Source organism: Phocoena phocoena, chromosome X (assembly GCF_963924675.1).
Source record: "Phocoena phocoena chromosome X, mPhoPho1.1, whole genome shotgun sequence".
NCBI lineage: Eukaryota > Metazoa > Chordata > Mammalia > Artiodactyla > Phocoenidae > Phocoena > Phocoena phocoena.
Genome location: NC_089240.1, coordinates 28,489,142 through 28,507,460, shown reverse-complemented (window position 1 = coordinate 28,507,460; position 18,319 = coordinate 28,489,142). Strand labels below are relative to the sequence as shown.

Sequence of the window (18,319 nt, the reverse complement as noted above, 5' to 3'; positions counted from 1 at the left end):
ATGCCGGCTATGTGATTTATTAAAGTTTTGGTTCCTTAGAAGAGGGTCTCTGTAGGGATTACCTGCAAAGCAAATTTAAGTAATAAGGCAAGATTTTTTAAACATGGCTTTACCTTCGATTCATAAGGTCTTAGAGCAGGCCAAGCTTGATGAAAAATGAACATCTGTAACATTGCTTTCCTATAAAATACAGCATCTAATAATTTTAATATTTCCATCTTACCTTTCTTCAGTTTATTTGTACACTTACAGTTATGCTCCCTGGTTTCCAGAAAGTATTTATTGTTTCTGTGATTAGAATTTCTACAGAAATATTTTTCTTTTCAGCTTCCATTTTTTAATTGAGGAATAACTGACATATGACATTATATTCATTTCAGGTGTGCAACAAAATGATTCAATATTTGTATGTACTGCAAAATGACCACCACAATAAGTCTAGTTAACATCCACCACCATATAAAGTTAGAATTTTTTTTTCTTGTGAAGAGAGCTTTTAATATTTACTTTCTTGTCAAATTTTAAATATGCACTATAATATTATTGATTATAGTTACCATGTTCTACATTACACCCCCATGACTTACTTATTTTGTAACTGCAAGTTTGTACCTCTTCACCCCATTCACCCATTTCACCCAGTCCCCAAGCCCCCTCCCCTCTGGCAACCACCATTCTGTTCTCTGCATCTGTAAGTTTTGTTTTGTTTGTTTGTTTGTAATGGTTTTTAGATTCCACATATACTTGAAATCATACAGTGTTTGTTTTTGTCTAACTTATTTTGCTTACCATAATTCCCTCAAGGTCCATCCAATTTGTCACAAACAGCCAAGATTTTATTATTTTTTATGTGTTTTTATGGAATATATACAACATTCCAATGTATATATACACCACACTTCCTTTATCCATTCATCCATCAATAGACACTAAGGTTGTTTCCATGTCTTGGCTATTGTAAATAATGCTGCACTGAACATGGGGGTGCAGATATTTTTCGAGGTAGTATTTTTGTTTTCTTCAGATAAATATCCAGAAGTGGAAGTGCTGGATCATATGTAAGTTTTATTTTTAATTTTTTGGAGAACAACCATACTGTTTTCCACAGTGGCCGCACTAGTTTACATTCCCACCAACAGTGCATGAGGATCCCCCTTTCTCTACATTCTCCCCAACACTTGTTATTTCTTGTCTTTTTGATAATAGTGGTTTTGACTTTGCATTTCCCTGATTAGTGATGTTGAGCATCTTTTCATGTGCCTTTTGGCCACTCATATGTTTTCCTTGGAAAAATATCCAGTTCCTCTGAACATTTTTTAATCAGATTTTTTTTTTTTTTTGCTGTTGAGGTGTATGAGTTCGTTATATATTTTGGATATTTTGGATTTTAATCCCTTATCAGATATATGATTTGCAAGTATTTTCTCCCATTTGGTAGGTTGCCTTTTCATTTTGTTGATGGTTTCCTTTGCTGTGCAGAAGCTTTTTAGTCTGATGTAGTCTCACTGGTTATTTTTGCTTTTGTTCCCTTTGCTTTTGTACTCGGATCCAAAAAATCATTTCCAAGACTAATGTCAAGGAGCTTCCCACTTATGATTTCTTCTAGGGGTTTAATGGTTTCAGGTCTTACATTCAAGTCTTTAATCCACTTTGAGTTGATTTTTGTGTAAGGTAAAAGATAGAAGTCTAATTTCATTCTTTTGCATGTGCTGTCCAGTTTTCCCAGCACCACTTATTGAAGAGACTGTCCTTTCCCCCTTGTATATTCTGAGTGCCTTTGTTGTAAACTAATTGACTGTTTATGCATGGGTTTATTTCTGGGCTCTGTATTCTGTTCCACTGATCTATGTGTCTGTTTTTTATGCCAATACCATACTGTTTTGATTACTATAGTTCTGTAATATAAATTGAAATCAGGTAGCTTGATGTCTCCAGCTTTGTTCTTCTTTCTCAAGATTGCATTGGCTATTTGGGGCCTTTTGTGGTTCCATACAAATTTTAGGATTGTTTGTTTTATTTCCATGAAAAAATGTGATTGGAATTTTGATAGGGATCACATTGATTCCCTTGATTGCTTTGGGTATATGGACATTGTAACAGTATTCTTCCATTCAATGAGCATGGCATATCTTTCCATTTATTTGTGTCTTCTTCAGTTTCTTTCATCAGTGTCTTACAGTTTTCAGCATACAGGTCTTTCACCTCCTTGGTTAAATTTATTGGCAAGCATTTTATTCTTTTTGATGAAATCGTAAATGGGATTTTTTAAAAAAAGAATTGTCTTCATGATAGTTTGTTTTCAATGTATAGAAATGCAACAGGTTTTTGGATATTGATTTTATACCCTGTGACTTTACTAAATTCATTTATTAGTTCTAACAGTTTTTTGGTGGAGTCTTTAGGGTTTTCTATATATAAAATCATGTCATCTGTAAATTGTGACAGTGTTGCATTCTAATAACCATTATAAAACTAGCTCTGGGTTTTACTGTAGGAACAAAGCCTTGCTCCGTCCATCATCTCTCTCACTCTCTCTCTCACACACACACACACACACATGCACACACACAAGAACCTTCATGATTGGCCCAAAATTAGGGTTGCCAGATTTAGCAAATAAAAGTACAAGAAGCTTAGTTAAATTTGAACTTCACATAAACAATGAACTTTTTTTTAAATGTAAATATGTCCCCATTTAGTTATTGTTTAGCTGAAATTCAGATTTTACTGGGCATCCTAGATCATATCTGACAACTCTACTCAGGATTCTGTGCTTCTTGGATTTATGGCTTTGAAAGGAAATATCTGCTCCCTCAACTCATACCTCCTAAATGTGTGTCTCACCCAACTTCATTCTTTTTTTTTTTTAATATAACTTTTTGTCATACCTAGCTTCACAATTCTTTCATGCAGATGAAAGATACCTTTCTTTTTAAGTTCCAGAGCTGTTTTTTATTTAATGAACTTCAGGTTCAGTGAAGAATGGGGCTGGCTTTTGCTGTTGTTGCAGCCAGAGCCATCCTTTGGCCACAGCAGCTTAAGATAAAACAGTTTGGGGAGAGCCATAGCTATGGCAATCCCGTCTGCTACCCCGTTGGGAAAAAATAAAGCATCAGCTGCATTCTAATTTTCACATGGAAATTGTGACTAAAAGAGGTTCACTTGTCACATAGGTTTTAATTGAATATCTGATAAAGTAGTTACAGCCAGTGCTAGACCTTGAACTGGACCACTTTTTCTGTGTGATCATGCATTCATTCCTCTGGTAGACCATGCATGCATTCTCTTCCCCTTGGCCTACACTGGAAGTTGCGTGCAGACAGTTTCTGTATATACCAGTGGCTTCCTCTCTGTCTGAAGGCATTTACTGGCCACAGGAGAGTCTCAGACAGTTTGAACATGGGCAAAAAGTAGTTAGTGCTTCCAGAGCTGCCATTAACCAAGGAGGGATGCGAAATGATGGATAAGTACCCTAGAATCCTTGCCCAGTGGTGGGATGATTCCAAGGTATCTCTCAATTCCCAGTTTCTCAGAGGTTTCCCAGCAAGACTGGGCCCCAGATGTCCATGGGGTAAACTGTCTCACAGTTCTACCCGCTCATGATGTCTCTTGAGATGACTTCTCAGATAAACTATTTGTACCCAAATATTTGGCTTAGGGTCTGTTTAGGAACGAACTCAACCTAAGACAGCCTTCTTGCCTGGGAAGCCAGAGTACTATCCCAGCTTACCATTAACTAAATATGTAATTTTCAGAAATTATTGAATCTCTCAGGTTCTCCATATTTTCACTTTGGAAATAAAAGTGTTGAGCCACTTGATTTTTAGTGTTCCTTCCAGTCATGGTTTTAATGTTCCGATTAGTTTTAGAATGTGAAGCATTTCAGGCAAGGACAAGACTACAGGCAGTAACATTGAACATCAGAGGGATGGATGTCAGCATTGGATGCCTGGAGTCTAAGGAGGAAGCCAGGAAGAGAAGGAGAGAAGTGGCAGAGAATGGTAGGGTAGCCATAAGGGTAAATGACTTAGGGCAACTATGAGTAAAGGTCTCATCTGGAAACCAGGAACAGAGCATTGAGGTTAGGCTGTCTAAGGTCTTCATATTCTGCCAATTACCTGAAAGGTTTTGCACTTTGCTCTGTAAGATTTAGAATGAATGGAATGGAAAGTATCTGACTAATATTGTAATAAAATTTGAATAGTTGTCCATTACTTGAAAATGTGCCTTTTCTGATGAATATGAAACTACTTTGAAGAGCATAATTTGAAACAAAAAGAAAGCAACAGAACTATATGCAAGTTGATTATGTAATCATTTACATCTAGGATTTATTCATATAAGTGTGTAAGGAAAAGCAGAAGGAATTGGTTTGCTGACACAGAAAGCGAGGCCATCTTCCACCTTTAACTGTTTAAACCCACCTCACAATATATTTTTTAATAAAATTAAGACAATGGAAAAACATATTACATAGCTAAGAGAAAGCCTGACAGTTGATAATTCTCTTTTGTTACTTGAAGTAATTACAATGAGAAGCAAATTTTTTGACAAAATCAAACAATTTATAAAGGAGTTGAATTTATTTAAATGGGAAACATGTATGTTTTCTTAGAAGTATACAAGGAGTAAATTTTTTTTTGTTAATCTTTCCAAGTTTCATAAAACAGAAGAAGGGATAAATGTTCTTTCTTTAGGTAACTGAATTCAAACTAAAGCCTTATTTAAATAATCACTGATTTACTTTGCAGCATTTCTTCCCAAGGATTGTTAGTGAATGAAAATAAGAAAATTTCTCATTCTGACAATGAAATACATCAGTAACCTTGGAGTAGTCATAAAGTAACTGCACCCTGCTGCATTTCCATGCTTCCCACCTAATATAACATTTAGGTTTTTTTAGCTTCATATCCATAGACAGTACATCCTCTTTATTTTTTTAAGAGATGATTACAGATGACAGAATTAAAGAAGAGATTCAGGTTTTGTTTCTGGGAATGGATTTAAATTCTGCTCGGGTCAGAGGACTCTGGCGTGTGCGTGCCCTCTCGCGCTCTCTCTCTCTCTCTCTCAGTTGGAGGGCAAATCTTGCAAGTACACCATGCATATTACAGATATGCTTCTCTTTGTTCTGTGGCAGCATCCTTTGCTATCTTCATTTCAACAGCATTTTATTACAAGGCAGGCTAGAAATTGAACCACTGTAAAATGCCATGGAAATAAGTCACTTTTACTGAGTCTGCCAATTAGGCAAGGTAAAACGATCGATCCTATATTGGTGGTTACTATTAAATCTAGCCAAACTGTTAACCCGGGGTAACTGGAAAAAGTTCAATTTGCTGCAAAATTTGGAAGAGACCAGTCATTCTTCATAGCTATTGCTTTGGGGAAAGAATTTAGAGGTTTACTTTAGATCTGAGTCACCCAAAAGTGATTCTCTTGGGAGTGAACAAATTGAAGCTCTCAATCTTCTTGTGAAGGAACACGTCAGAAATAATTCTGGTTGGTTATTTCTGTCTTAAGAGAAAGATTTTATTAGTGATGTTGATAAGGAATGAAAGGATTTCCCTAGGAGTGACAATATTACTGAGGACAATAAAAGTCTTATGGGGGCTTGAACTTTCATTAATGGGAAAGCAGTTTGCTATTTTGGAGGGTATTTTAATCAAAAAGAAAATAGTTGACTCAGGAATCTTGTCTTGTAGCACAGTCACACCAACATGAGGTTTAAAGCTTAGTTTACTAGCTGTTACCAATTCTTATGAGAGGTTTAGACTTTTGTTACTAGTTACACTGACTTAGTAACAACATCAACAAAATCCTTACCATACAAGTTATTAGAATTTGCAGGTATCATCGTGACATGTGCACTATGTTACGACTTCAGTAAATGGTCTTTGTTAAGTACTGATTAATACAAATTAAATGCCCTCTTAGAAGCTCAGTCACCTATCCTTTCCTTGGAGCTTAGTTAATCACAAACATTTGGATTGCCAAGATTGTGAAATATTCTCTTCTGGTGACCTTTAAAATGATCTAGATAGTTATGTAATGGGAAGATTTAGGTGTAATCCTGCCAAAGGATTTGACATTTCATTTCATTCCATTGAATTTTATTCCATATCACTGAACAAACACTTATTAAAGCAAAATAGCTGCTGTGAAGAATACAGAGATCTACTGTGTATGGAATCTTCCTCCAGAAGCTCACATGCTAGTACATCAGATAATGACACAGAAAACAAGTGACCATTATACAAGGCATAATATGTCAGATGGCTTGAGAATGTTAGAAACAGTGATTTGTTGGGCATAGGAAATGAGATGGGGCAATAGAAGGTATGTCACTTGCCTAGGTTATGTGCTGCACTCTGCTCACTGCTGGAGGACCACAGCCTGATCGTGGAGGGTCTTGATCTCAAGACAAGCATTTGGAGCTAGTCTGTGGGCAATAGGGATCCATTACTGAAGATAAGTGAAACTGAGGAGAGTGGCAATTTGGGAAAGTTTATCTTATATTTTAGGAAGACATATCTTGTAAGATAAACTAGAGCACAGATGAACAGGAGGCCAGAATATGTTAGGAAGATACTGCGTAAAGTATATAGAGCCTGAATCAAAGCAATGTCAATGAAAATTGTTTAAAAAATGTTATGAAAATTGTTTAAAAATGTTTTGAAAATCAACAGCAGAACCAAAGAGACTAGATTTAGGGAATTATCATAGAGTTCAAAATAATAGTTTCTGAGACTGGGCAATTGGGAGGCCAAAGTTGGATTTTTAAAAAATAGGCAATACTAAGATAGAAATGCAGTAATTGGGAGGAGCATGAGTGATTCTGGAAAGCCTGAGAATGCCATAGAATCAAGTAGTGCTTTTAGTGACTAATAAGCTCTCTTACATCTTTAGCAAGATTAAAAGTACATGTTATTAGTTACTGCTTAGAAATTCCATTTTATTTCCTAGTTTTTCCCTGCGTAAGTGCTTAATGAATGTTTGATGGCTATGGCAGTAAAGGTAAACAATATAATTGGTAAAAAAAAATATACATATATACTATGCTACAGCCAGAGAAGCAGAGAGTCCTCTTACGTGTTTCCCCAATGTCTAGCCAAGTATTTAGCACATAACTGATGCTCAGTAAATGGTGTTTGGATCAAATGCTTTAAATTGTTCTGACTACTTCTATCACACACAGAAGCTTCATCATTGCTTCCACTCTGACAGAGACATGAAACTTACAATTAAAATAAACAGTAAAATAAAACTTGTGAGTTGGGTCAAGAAAACAACTCATATAGGTGAAGAAGGAACACATCTTTTTTTTGTGTGTGTGTGTGGTACGCGGGCCTCTCACTGCTGTGGCCTCTCCCGTTGCGGAGCACAGGCTCCAGACACGCAGGCTCAGCGGCCATGGCTCACGGGCCCAGCCGCTCCGTGGCATGTGGGGTCTTCCCGGACCGGGGCACGAACCCGCGTCCCCTGCATCGGCAGGCGGACTCTCAACCACTGCACCACCAGGGAAGCCCCAGGAACACATCTTTAAAGCAACTTACGTGGAAATATTATCTCTGGTGCCCTCTCACTAACTCTGGCTTTTTTTCATTCCTCTCTCCCTGTTTCATTCTCTGTTCAAATATCTTAATGGTTATAACCCTGGCATCGTTTTATAAATGTCATAGAAGATGCTCCCAGCAGTCATACTTGTGTTTGTCTGTAGAAATCAAGCATGTGAGCCTTGGTTATGCGGAAAAGGAAAACCATTCAATGGAATCAAATCCTCAGCTGGCTACCTACCACACATGGCCAGTTCATGAGGAATATGTGCACAGTGGACCAGCCAAAGAAATTATAGTGTCTGTGATCCTACAGCTTTGTTTTTAAATTTGTGTGAGTTAAGTTGAACTTGTGAGTTAGGTTGAACTTCCTATAAATTATAAGGACTCTTTTTTGCCCTTATGGCCTCAGTCTTAGGCTTGATCAGGTCTTTCTTGCCCCTTTAAGCTGGGCTTACAATGTAACCTTTCTTCCGAGATTTTTACTTAGAAAGGAGAGAGAAGGCCTAGAAATGTTATTCTGTCTCTTTCTTTGGTTTCCATATGGACATTACTTGACCTTCAAGGGGCAGTGAATAAGAACCATGGGAGAAAAGCATGCATCCTCTAGGTGGGAGATGGCATGATCATATCAATAGACAGCATTATGATGAACAGATTTCAAGAGAGGTTATCCAAATAGGAAAGATTCATGAGAGAAAAGTAAGAAAAAAATGTAGTATATAAAGAAACTAAGCCATTTAGATAAAAGTAACTTGAACTTCCTGTTAATACTCAAAACCTTATATTAAACACAAGTTTTGTGATTAGCATTTGTCACTAAGACATACCATTGTTAACATTATTTTCAAACAGTAAGAGCATATAGGAGGACCTAACTATTGTGTGTGTATTTTTTAAAGCAAGCATTGTGATAGTAGTTTTTCAAATGTAATAGGTTGAATTCGAGTATCACTAGAGGGGTAAAACCTGATACTCGACTGAGTACACACACAAACGCATACACTTAAACACAGGAGTTTTTAAGTTTCTATTCATGTGCCTTATGAGTTATAAGAAACATGTATCTATCCCTTATGCTTATATGAGCTATATTAATATCTCTTATGTGAGAGGCAGTATATCACAGATTCTGAAGGCAGACTGCCTGGGTTCAAAATACAGCTCTATCACTTGTGAGCTGAATGACTTTGCAAAAGTTACTTAAGCATTTTGTGCCTCAGTTTCCCCAAGTATGAAATCAGGGTGGTGATGATGATGATGATGATACCTATCTTATAGGGTTGATAAAAATATATACTACATAATTGCATAAAAGCACTTAGAATAATACTTGATACCCAGAATTATATAAATTATCTTAGCTGTTATTATTATATAAGGCATGACTTTTACTCAAGCAAAGTTGATTTGTATGGTAATAAAATTCTTTTGGCATAAAGGAGTGGCAAGTTAATGTAAAAAGGGACAACATTACGCTTTATGGTCTACAGAGTAGTGTATGCATGATACTCAGTTTTAATTTTTTTTAATCTAGTTGAGAAGACATCTAATTTCCCATCAACATACTATAAAAAAGCAGCAATTCCAAGGGTAACTTCTCATAATACATAATGCCATTAATTTAATTTAATTAAAAAATAATGATGAAATCCATACCTATGTCCTTATTTTCACAGATCAACTGATTCCAGCTAACAGGTGACTAATTAGAAACTACTGAGCACTGATTCAGTAACATGGCTCAAAATGTTACAGCCCTGTTTTTGTTTTTTGTTTTTGCGGTACGTAGGCCTCTCACCGCTGTGGCCTCTCCCGCCGCGGAGCACAGGCTCCGGACGCGCAGGCTCAGCGGCCATGGCTCACGGGCCCAGCCGCTCCGCGCCATGTGGGATCCTCCCAGACCGGGGCACGAACCCGTGTCCCCTGCACCGGCAGGCGGACTCCCAACCACTGCACCACCAGGGAAGCCCCAGCCCTGTTTTAAAGTACATCAGTGCATCTACCAAAATGTAATTATCCAAGACCCCCTCTCTTAGAGATACCCAGCTTATTTTTTATACTTAATTTCTCCTATAATGCTTATTTATAGGAAGTTTCTGCCCTCTGGGGAGGGTAAAGCAAGAAGGAAGGAAAAAGACCCTATCTCTCACTTAATTGAGTTGGTCTCAGCTAAAGTATCTTTATTTTCCTGAACCAATACAAATTAATTTCAGTTCCCTTCCATAGGTAATGCAACATTAATAATGTAAAGGAATTATTTAAGTATATAAAACATTTTAGAATGCATTTTAGGGGAAAATTCTTCACAAGAAAGCCACAACTGATACGATAATATGAATTTTAAGAAAATATTTTTTCTTGAAAAATAAGTTCATGTATCTTATAACAAAATGCATGACCATAAATCTAATTTCATATAAAAGTAATGTTGAATATTTCATTATGTATATTTCTAAGGAATATAAAATTGTTAACTACAGTATACTATCATTTTATGTTTAATATTTCTGTTATGAGCAGAATGATTTCTAGTAGTACAACTGGTAGTACTCTGTTACTCAGTGGAACTACATTTTTCAGATAATTTATACTGGATAATATTTAATATTCCATTAACAAAGATCTAGGTCCTATCTAGTGAGAATGAAAAAACTACTGAAGCACATATTTTTACATGATGTTCTATAGTTTCAGCACACTGAGAATATTTAGTAATTAAAGATACATAATATAATTATCAAGGGTATTGGGAATAAATACTGATGCCCAGAGGAGCTATTTCCATGCATCTTAGTGTAAGAACAAAATGATAAGGCGATGATGTCAGAAATAGAAGAAAATAAGCATTACTTCACTACCTGTCAATTCCACTAAGTACTGCAGTCACTGATTCTAATGTACGATCTCATTTCACTCCAGTACTAAAGCTGTCCTGGAGGGATTTAAATCCCTAATTTGTGGATAAATAAATGTATTCAGAGAGGTTGAGTTGCCTAAGGTAACTTAAATAGTACTTCGTAGACTTGAGCTTGTCGTCTTGACCTGTCTGCCTTTGAACCCAGACTCTTTTCGTCTGTTCTGAGATTCCAGTAACTTTGATTGCAGTGGCGATCCTAGAGGCTAGAGCAAATGCAGAGAGTAGCAAAGAGATTAGAGAAGTATGGCACTCGGTCCCTCAGGCTTGGGAATATCTAGAGGGAAAAGATGGAGAGACTGGGTGCATACAAGTCCTCAAACTTAGAATACGCAGTAGGGAAAGAGAACACATTAGTAGTGGCTGTGTATGAAATGCTCAGAGTCAAGATGCTTAAGGAGGTGATTTCTCAACATTAATCCTGAAGCTCTTTCTTTAAAATTATGGAAAAAGGGACTAGAAAGGGAATATTGAAGAAAATGGGCTCATCATGAGAATGGCGGTAATGTTTGAACTGGAAGATAATCAGTAGAATTGAATGTTACATCTACATACTAGCCAATCAATGCAGATAACTTCCTCTGTGGTACACTTGAAACCTTCCACCCTAGCCCTCTCTCCTAATAATCCTGTTCTCTTCTTTTTCAAGAATTATTTTCAGGCTAATGACGTTTTGTAATTATTTATTAGATTTTCTTGGTGTTCACTTTAATTTCTGATTTCAGTGGTATAACTGTATGTAGGATGTATGGATAGATGCATGCATGCATGGACTGTAGAGGGAGGAGGAAAGTTAGGAGTATTGAGGGCTATTATTCAATGATTAGGATCTGTCACTCATGAAATATTTCCTCACTCCATGCAATAGCTCGTCTGACCATGGTAATTTTTCAGCAACGTATGAGACCACTTGATCAATTAGTTTAAAGCTACTGTTGTTAATCTCATGTAAATAATTTGGAAGTTAAAGTCTTATTTAAGGATTTAAAATGTATTATATATTTCTTCAGATCCTAAAGCTTTACTGTAACTTCAGCCCTTCTTTTCCTGGATTTCCAAAACCACATTCTATTTCTGTACATAGAATGCTTATTGGAGGATGACAGCATGAATAAGATGAGGGTAAATTAAGTGAATATTGGATTCTTGCAGTATGGTTTAAAGTCTTTGTTCTGAATGTGCCTAAATATGAGTTTTTAGAACTAACTAGCTGTTAGTATTTATTGTGTACCAGGCAAGGTGCTAACCAATTGTAGCTTATTCATTCTTCCTAACCATCTAATGAAGTAGGTACTCTTATCATCCCAGTTTTTTTTTTTTTTTTTTTTGCGGTACGCGGGCCCCTCACTGTTGTGGCCTCTCCCGCCGCGGAGCACAGGCTCCGGACGCGCAGGCCCAGCGGCCATGGCCCACGGGCCCAACTGCTCCGCGGCATGTGGGATCCTCCCGGACCAGGGCACGAACCTGTGTCCCCTGCATCGGCAGGCGGACTCCCAACCACTGCGCCACCAGGGAAGCCCTATCCCAGTTTTGAAAATTAGGAAGCTGAGGCTTGGCGTGGTTGGAAACTTTCACAAGGTCACATAGCTGGTTAGCAATACATGCAGGAATCAAACTCAGAAAATCTGATGTTAGATCCCACACCTTTAAACATGCACATATTTTTGTCACTCTGTCTTCCATACTATGTCCTTTTCTACTTATATTTGGAAAGATGTAGGGGTACATTAATGGTCAGCTCTGTTTTTAAAACAGTTTTCCACATTTACTGAGCCCCCTTCCTGGGATTGGTAAGCATTGGGTGCTTTTTAAATCTTTAAAACATCATAGAAATGGTCTTTAGGGCCCCCCCCTTTGGTAGCTTAGGATTTAGTAGAAACATAAATATTTATTTTTAACAAAAAGGTTAAAAAAATGGGTTTGCTATAAAGACTAAGATAACTATGCAAGAATGTTTAAGTAAGTGGGTATCAAAATAAAAGCTCTTCTAGGAGAGCCTGTTGAGGAAGCCTATTTAAAATATTTAGCAAATTTATAACAAAAGTACATACTATAAATAGATCCTCATGGGGAACTAGACAGTACTGTGACCAGTCAGGCTTAGTAAAGTGAATATTGGACGGAAAATAAAATGGCAAGTCATTTCCAGATCATTTCATTCAGGGAATAGATAGAATAAGGAATACAGAGCCTAGCCCAGTGCAGAGGTGATGGAAATAAGGACGTAAAAATGACCATAAGAGAAAAAGTAACGAGAATGATATACTGCCTACCCCCCATCATTTCCTACGAAATCATAAAGTTTTCTGATTTGCCTGGGATGCTTTTATTTGAAAATAAAATCAATTCACATCCAGATGTACTGCATTAGCTAACTGTTCATGAGTATCTAGGGATTTTTTGGTTCCTGAGCTGGATTTTCTAAGATAGTACTTTCCTAAATGTTAGACTTATCCCATGTTTGTAGAAACTCTTCTGGTTTCTTAAGCTTTTGCACATTTTATATTCAATTCAAGTTTTGTTCTCATCAGTCTTTCCTTTTTTGTACATTTATTTGGCTAAGCTAAAAACTATAAATCACTTAAACTTAATAGTTTACTAAGCATATTTTAATTATATTAATTTAAAGTGATATGTGGGAGTAGATGGCCTTAGAATCCATGCATAACCCATGATCTGTGTTGTTTCTGTGTGTGTGTGTGTGTGTGTGTGTGTGTGTGTGTGTGTGTGTGTGTGTAGGACCTGCAAGTGTTGGTAATTTCCTGTTGGTTAATCACTGAAGTAGAAGTAGTAATAAACTATACATATAGGCAACCACAGTCCTTTCCTGTTTCATGTTTTTGAGCATATACTCTGACCAAGGGAAGTATTGTATAACCTCTTATAGAACTCACTGGAGATCCAACCTTGTTTTTGTTTTCTATTACTCTACCTTTCTATTAATTTTTGTTCTTCACCTCTAAGTGTCAAATCCAATAATTCCCTAGCCTTACATATTTCCATGCCTTTATTTTCCAAACAGTATTTCACATGTATGCTAAGAAAGGATAAAATAGCATAAGTCTGAAGTAAACATTGAAGTGACTCTTCAGTGGTTGTCCTAAGCCAGATTTTGAAGACCAACTTCTCATGGGTCAGAGCAAGAATTCGGTACCACTGAAACATTTGAAGGAAATAGAGAAAAGTCATATTTAAATCATAAGATGTGAATATGTACTAAGGGAACAACAAATTTGGTCAGATTCTTTAACTAGAGAATAATTTATAAGAAATAGAATTATTTGTTATACAGAGGTATAACAAAATCTAAGTTGGTCAAATCTAAGCATTTTTAATGTTAAATTTCACTGTTGGCCTTTTTTCTTGTCATAAGGAAAAAAAGGATTGTTAGTTGACATTAGAAAACAAACATTGCTGACATTTGTATCTAATAATGGTATAGAAATTTAATTAGGAGCATGACAGATTTTCTTTAAATTTGATAAGTGTAACAAATGCATTAGTCTAAGAAAAATACTGGCAAGAAATACATAATAAAATACCTAGTAGGTATCTCTGTGTAAATAATTTATATTCTTTTAATAAAGAAAAACAGACTTTAACAATCATATATTACAGTATTTTAACCTGAAGACATTCTCTTCTGATAGGCAAAAATTTTAGTGTATTTCTCTGGGGATACATCTGTATTTGGAATAATTTGGCTCATATTTCAGTTTAATTAGCAAATAAACTGTAAACCTCCATTGTATAAATCCAGCTATGAGAAATTCAAATCCATAAGAAGTAAATATTTAATTAAAAATTAATTGTAAAATAGCTTTTAAAACTTTAATGTACTTTAAAAATTAGTTGCCTTGAGAATCCATGTTTTCTCAAAGAGGGAAGCAGGAGGGTGTACTTTATACCAATGATCAAGGCCCTTATTCATGGATACATAGGTTGACAGAAAGTTTTAACTTTTTAAACTAACCATTTTCTGGATGGCATTTTTGCTAATTCTAAGAATCAACTTCATTAAAAACAATGAATTCTGGACGTTGGATATTTTATAGTCTTTTGTCTTTGGCAAATAATAAGGGGATTAGCTAATACCGTGATATTCATTAATATTTATTTTTGGAGCTGAGGTCTGGGAAAATAGGAACTGATTACAGTGTTGCAATAGCTCTCTCTTGCAGCTATTGAGTATGCTTAGAAAGGTCAGTTTAAGCTTTTCTGTTTTAATCCCTGATTAGGAGTAGAAGAAACGATATAATTTGAAAAAGTCATAGAAGAGAAAAGGAGATACTGGAAATGACTTAAATAAAATAGAGTATGTGCTAATTTCCTGCAGTGCTATGCATTCTTCGAGATTTTCATCCACTGTTGAGAACCTTTCCCATATTCCTTTATTTACCTCTACTGAGTGTAAGTTCAGATGGTTCTCATGTTTGATTTTAAAGCTATTAACTCACAACTAGCTTTAGTGGTACTTTGTGTTAGCACGTCAGCAAAAGCATAACATGTAAACCCTTGATCACTATGGCAAGAATATAATTTCTGATTACAGAACAAATAGATAAGCAAAACAAAATCAGAAATCTAAGTACTGGAGAAAATAACTAGTATATTTGATCACATATGCTTTAGAAAGATGCAACCTGAGTTTCAAAATAAGTACCTCATGGCTCAAACAATGATTTTCTGTTTCCTTTACTAAAAAATATGAAAACAATAAAAATGTAAAAAATGTGAATAGTATAGCATTATTTCCTAATTGTCTTTAATATATGTAATTAAATATACTCTCATACTTGAGTGATAGGAAAAAAGAATTGGCCAAATTAAACCAATTTATGATATATTGGCTACCAAGATATTATTTTAATTATTATTTTTAAAATTCCTGCTGACACATTTGAAATGTTCCCAGTCCTAGCTTATATAACTCAGAAACCACAGACTTAACATGACTTTCAAGGGCAACTCTGAATGTTAATGTTTCCATTTTGAGCCTCATGGCAGAAAGAGTTTTATTAACCAGTGTAAGCTCTGGAATGTCAAAGGTGTGATAGGCAGTATAGACTCCACACACAAAATAGGTGCATAGTCATTTTATTTTAAATTGCTTCACTTGAAAATGTACTGTGAAAGTCTGGAGAGAGGAAGTAAAAGTTAGTGATTTTATATAGTGCTCTAAAATGTTGAGACTTGAAAAATAAAAGTCCTAGGATAAAAATGCTCAAACATTTGAGTTTGTGATGTAGCTAATTCTAATAGGTTCCCTTACGCCTGCCACAGGGTTCGAATAACTAAGAGCTAGTCTGATAGGTGCCAGACCTCATTGTTTCACAAGTAGGGATGCCAGGTTTTCTAGAAAGTAACAGGCTCTATCCCAAACCTGCTTCTTCATTCTTGTATTATATAATAACATGTTCTAAGAGGCAGACTAGATGACCAGGAATTTTACATACTCATTTAGGGATTTCCAGGTAATAATTAGTGTAGTGTGATAAGGTCCTGGAGGAACTGGATCTCCCAAGCAGGGTGTCTTGGATCTAGAGCAGCCTCCTCTGTTTAGTCCTCCTCTCTTTACTGTCTGTTTATTCCTGTTTATCTTTACAAAAAATCTATACACTGTGATTTTTAAAAGATTGGAATACTGTTTTGGGTTATATGTGCTTGATAGTATAATTGTAATTACACTTTAAAAAAGGAATCTCACCCATTAGATTGTAATCTTTATGCAGTCAGGAAGGGTCAAACTCACCTGTGAATATTGCCCTCACCCCTCCACATGGTGCTATTCATTTAACAAGAGTTTGTTTATCTTTAGTTGCTTGGAATATGTAGTGAGAAGGACAGGGGGCATCTCTGTTTTAGTGGATCTTATATTCCAGTAAGTAAAGACACACAACAAATGACTAAACTAATACATAAGAAAAATCTGAGTGTGAAAATGTTATGTTTAAAAAGTTATAGAAATAGTAACTAAGAAGCAAATTTAGATAGCATCTTCATGAAAAGCGTCTCTGCGCAGGTGACACTTAAACTGAGTCCTGAATGATAAGAATGAGAGATTATTTAAAGATACAGAGGAAGAGCAATTGGGGTAGAGCAAATAGCTTGACACAGTGTGGAAGAGAGAGAAGACAAGCATGACTGAAACATAGTGTCAGAGGGCAAGAACGGTATGCAGTTAGATTAGAGAGGCAGGAAGGTGCTAGATCATATAAGGATTTCAGGTTCAAGGATTTGGATTTTTCCTCTTAGTGTGATGGGATTCCATTGGTTTTTATCCAGAGGAATGTCATCTGATTTATAGTTGAGCAGAGGAGAAGAAACCAACCAGCAAAGGAGCTAAAAAGCAGTTCTTAGTGAGGTAGGAGGATAATCAGGCAAGGGTGAAGGGTGGTACATGAAGCTCAGGAAGAGAGAAGAGAGGATCAAGAATGAAGGAGTGGTTAATTAGGTTAGTAATCAAAATGTCAAGTAAGATGCTATCAAAAAATGGCTATTGGATTTGGGAACCTGGAGATTGATGGCACCCTTTATAAGAGATGTTTTAATGGGATAGTGGGTAAAGGGAAAATAGTAGGGTAAGGAAATAGAAAGAGTAATGTAGAAAACAAAATATTTTTTAGTGAAGAGGAACACATAATGAGGCAGTAGCAGGAGGGGTTTTTTGGGTCAAGAGTTTGTTTTGTTTTGTTTTGTTTTGGTTGATAATGGAGAACTGTAGAGAAGAAGACATTGCAGATGGTTGAGGCGGCCAGGTATTTTAGGAGAAGTCCTTGAAAAAGTGAGAGGAAGTGTGGTAACGGGCAGCATATCTTAGTATGCCTTTCTCAACAGATGCTTTCTCTCTATATACTTTCACATTCAATTGACAAAAACGTGCAAATTTTGCTGAGCACCATAGCAAAAAATTTGCTTGAAATGATTCCAGTCTAATAAAAAACTGTATTACCCAAAACATGGCAGAAATAAATCACACTCATTTGGGAAGAAATGTTTCTGGCATACAGAGCAGGAGACTATTATTTTAATTTCCTTTTTAAAAAAACTTATCTTTCAGGTGCTTCAAGAAGACCTGGAACAGGAACAAGTCAGGGTGAATTCTCTCACGCACATGGTGGTGGTGGTTGATGAATCTAGTGGCGATCATGCAACTGCTGCTTTGGAAAAACAACTTAAGGTCAGAGTATTTTCTTTAATACACTAAATATGTCATTCAAAATAATTAATTGCAATTCAGAAAATATTTAGAAAATTTTAAATGTAATTTGTACATTACAAATATTTAGAATGCAATGTATTCATTTAAACTAATTCAAATTATGTCCCATTTGTGGGATGTTTGTGCATATTTCCTTTTCGTTATATGCTGTTTGCTCACACTAGCTTCCTGGCCTTTGGGGAAATACATAAATGCGGATCTGTTTTTTAATTATAGTTGAATAGCATGCATTAGATAACTCGTCAGAGGAGTATTATTTATGCTCTCTTCAAACCTACAGTCTAAGAGAGGGCAAAGGTAAGAAAACACAAAAAGGATCACATTCAGTCAAATAAGAAAAAATTTAACACCTTCAGTATATTTTTTCCTGGAAGCCTTCAGCTGTAGTCTCGATGAGGACATAGCAGGATGCTTAAGCCCTGGAAGTTTTGTTGTAGGAGATACTTAGCCTTTCAATCCCTCATTCAATCTGACTCATAGTAATTGTGTCCTTGGAAATATAACTAGTATATATTAATAAAGGATAATGTGGATATTTTCATATTTACTTCCTAACTGGAAGTGATAAAGTTTTGTTATAAGATTTTTTTTAATTTCAGCAAAGCATATATACATATACCAAAA

General features: G+C 35.9%; 1 protein-coding gene across 1 annotated transcript in view; it reads left to right on the top strand.

Annotated features, from left to right (window-relative positions):
- Positions 1 to 18,319, top strand: part of DMD (dystrophin) — a 2,035,184-nt gene that overhangs the window by 511,597 nt on the left and 1,505,268 nt on the right. Inside the window, exon 13 of the mRNA XM_065901098.1 lies at positions 17,534 to 17,653. Within this exon, the coding sequence (XP_065757170.1) occupies positions 17,534 to 17,653 (120 nt within the window). The remainder of the gene's footprint in view (positions 1 to 17,533; positions 17,654 to 18,319) is intronic.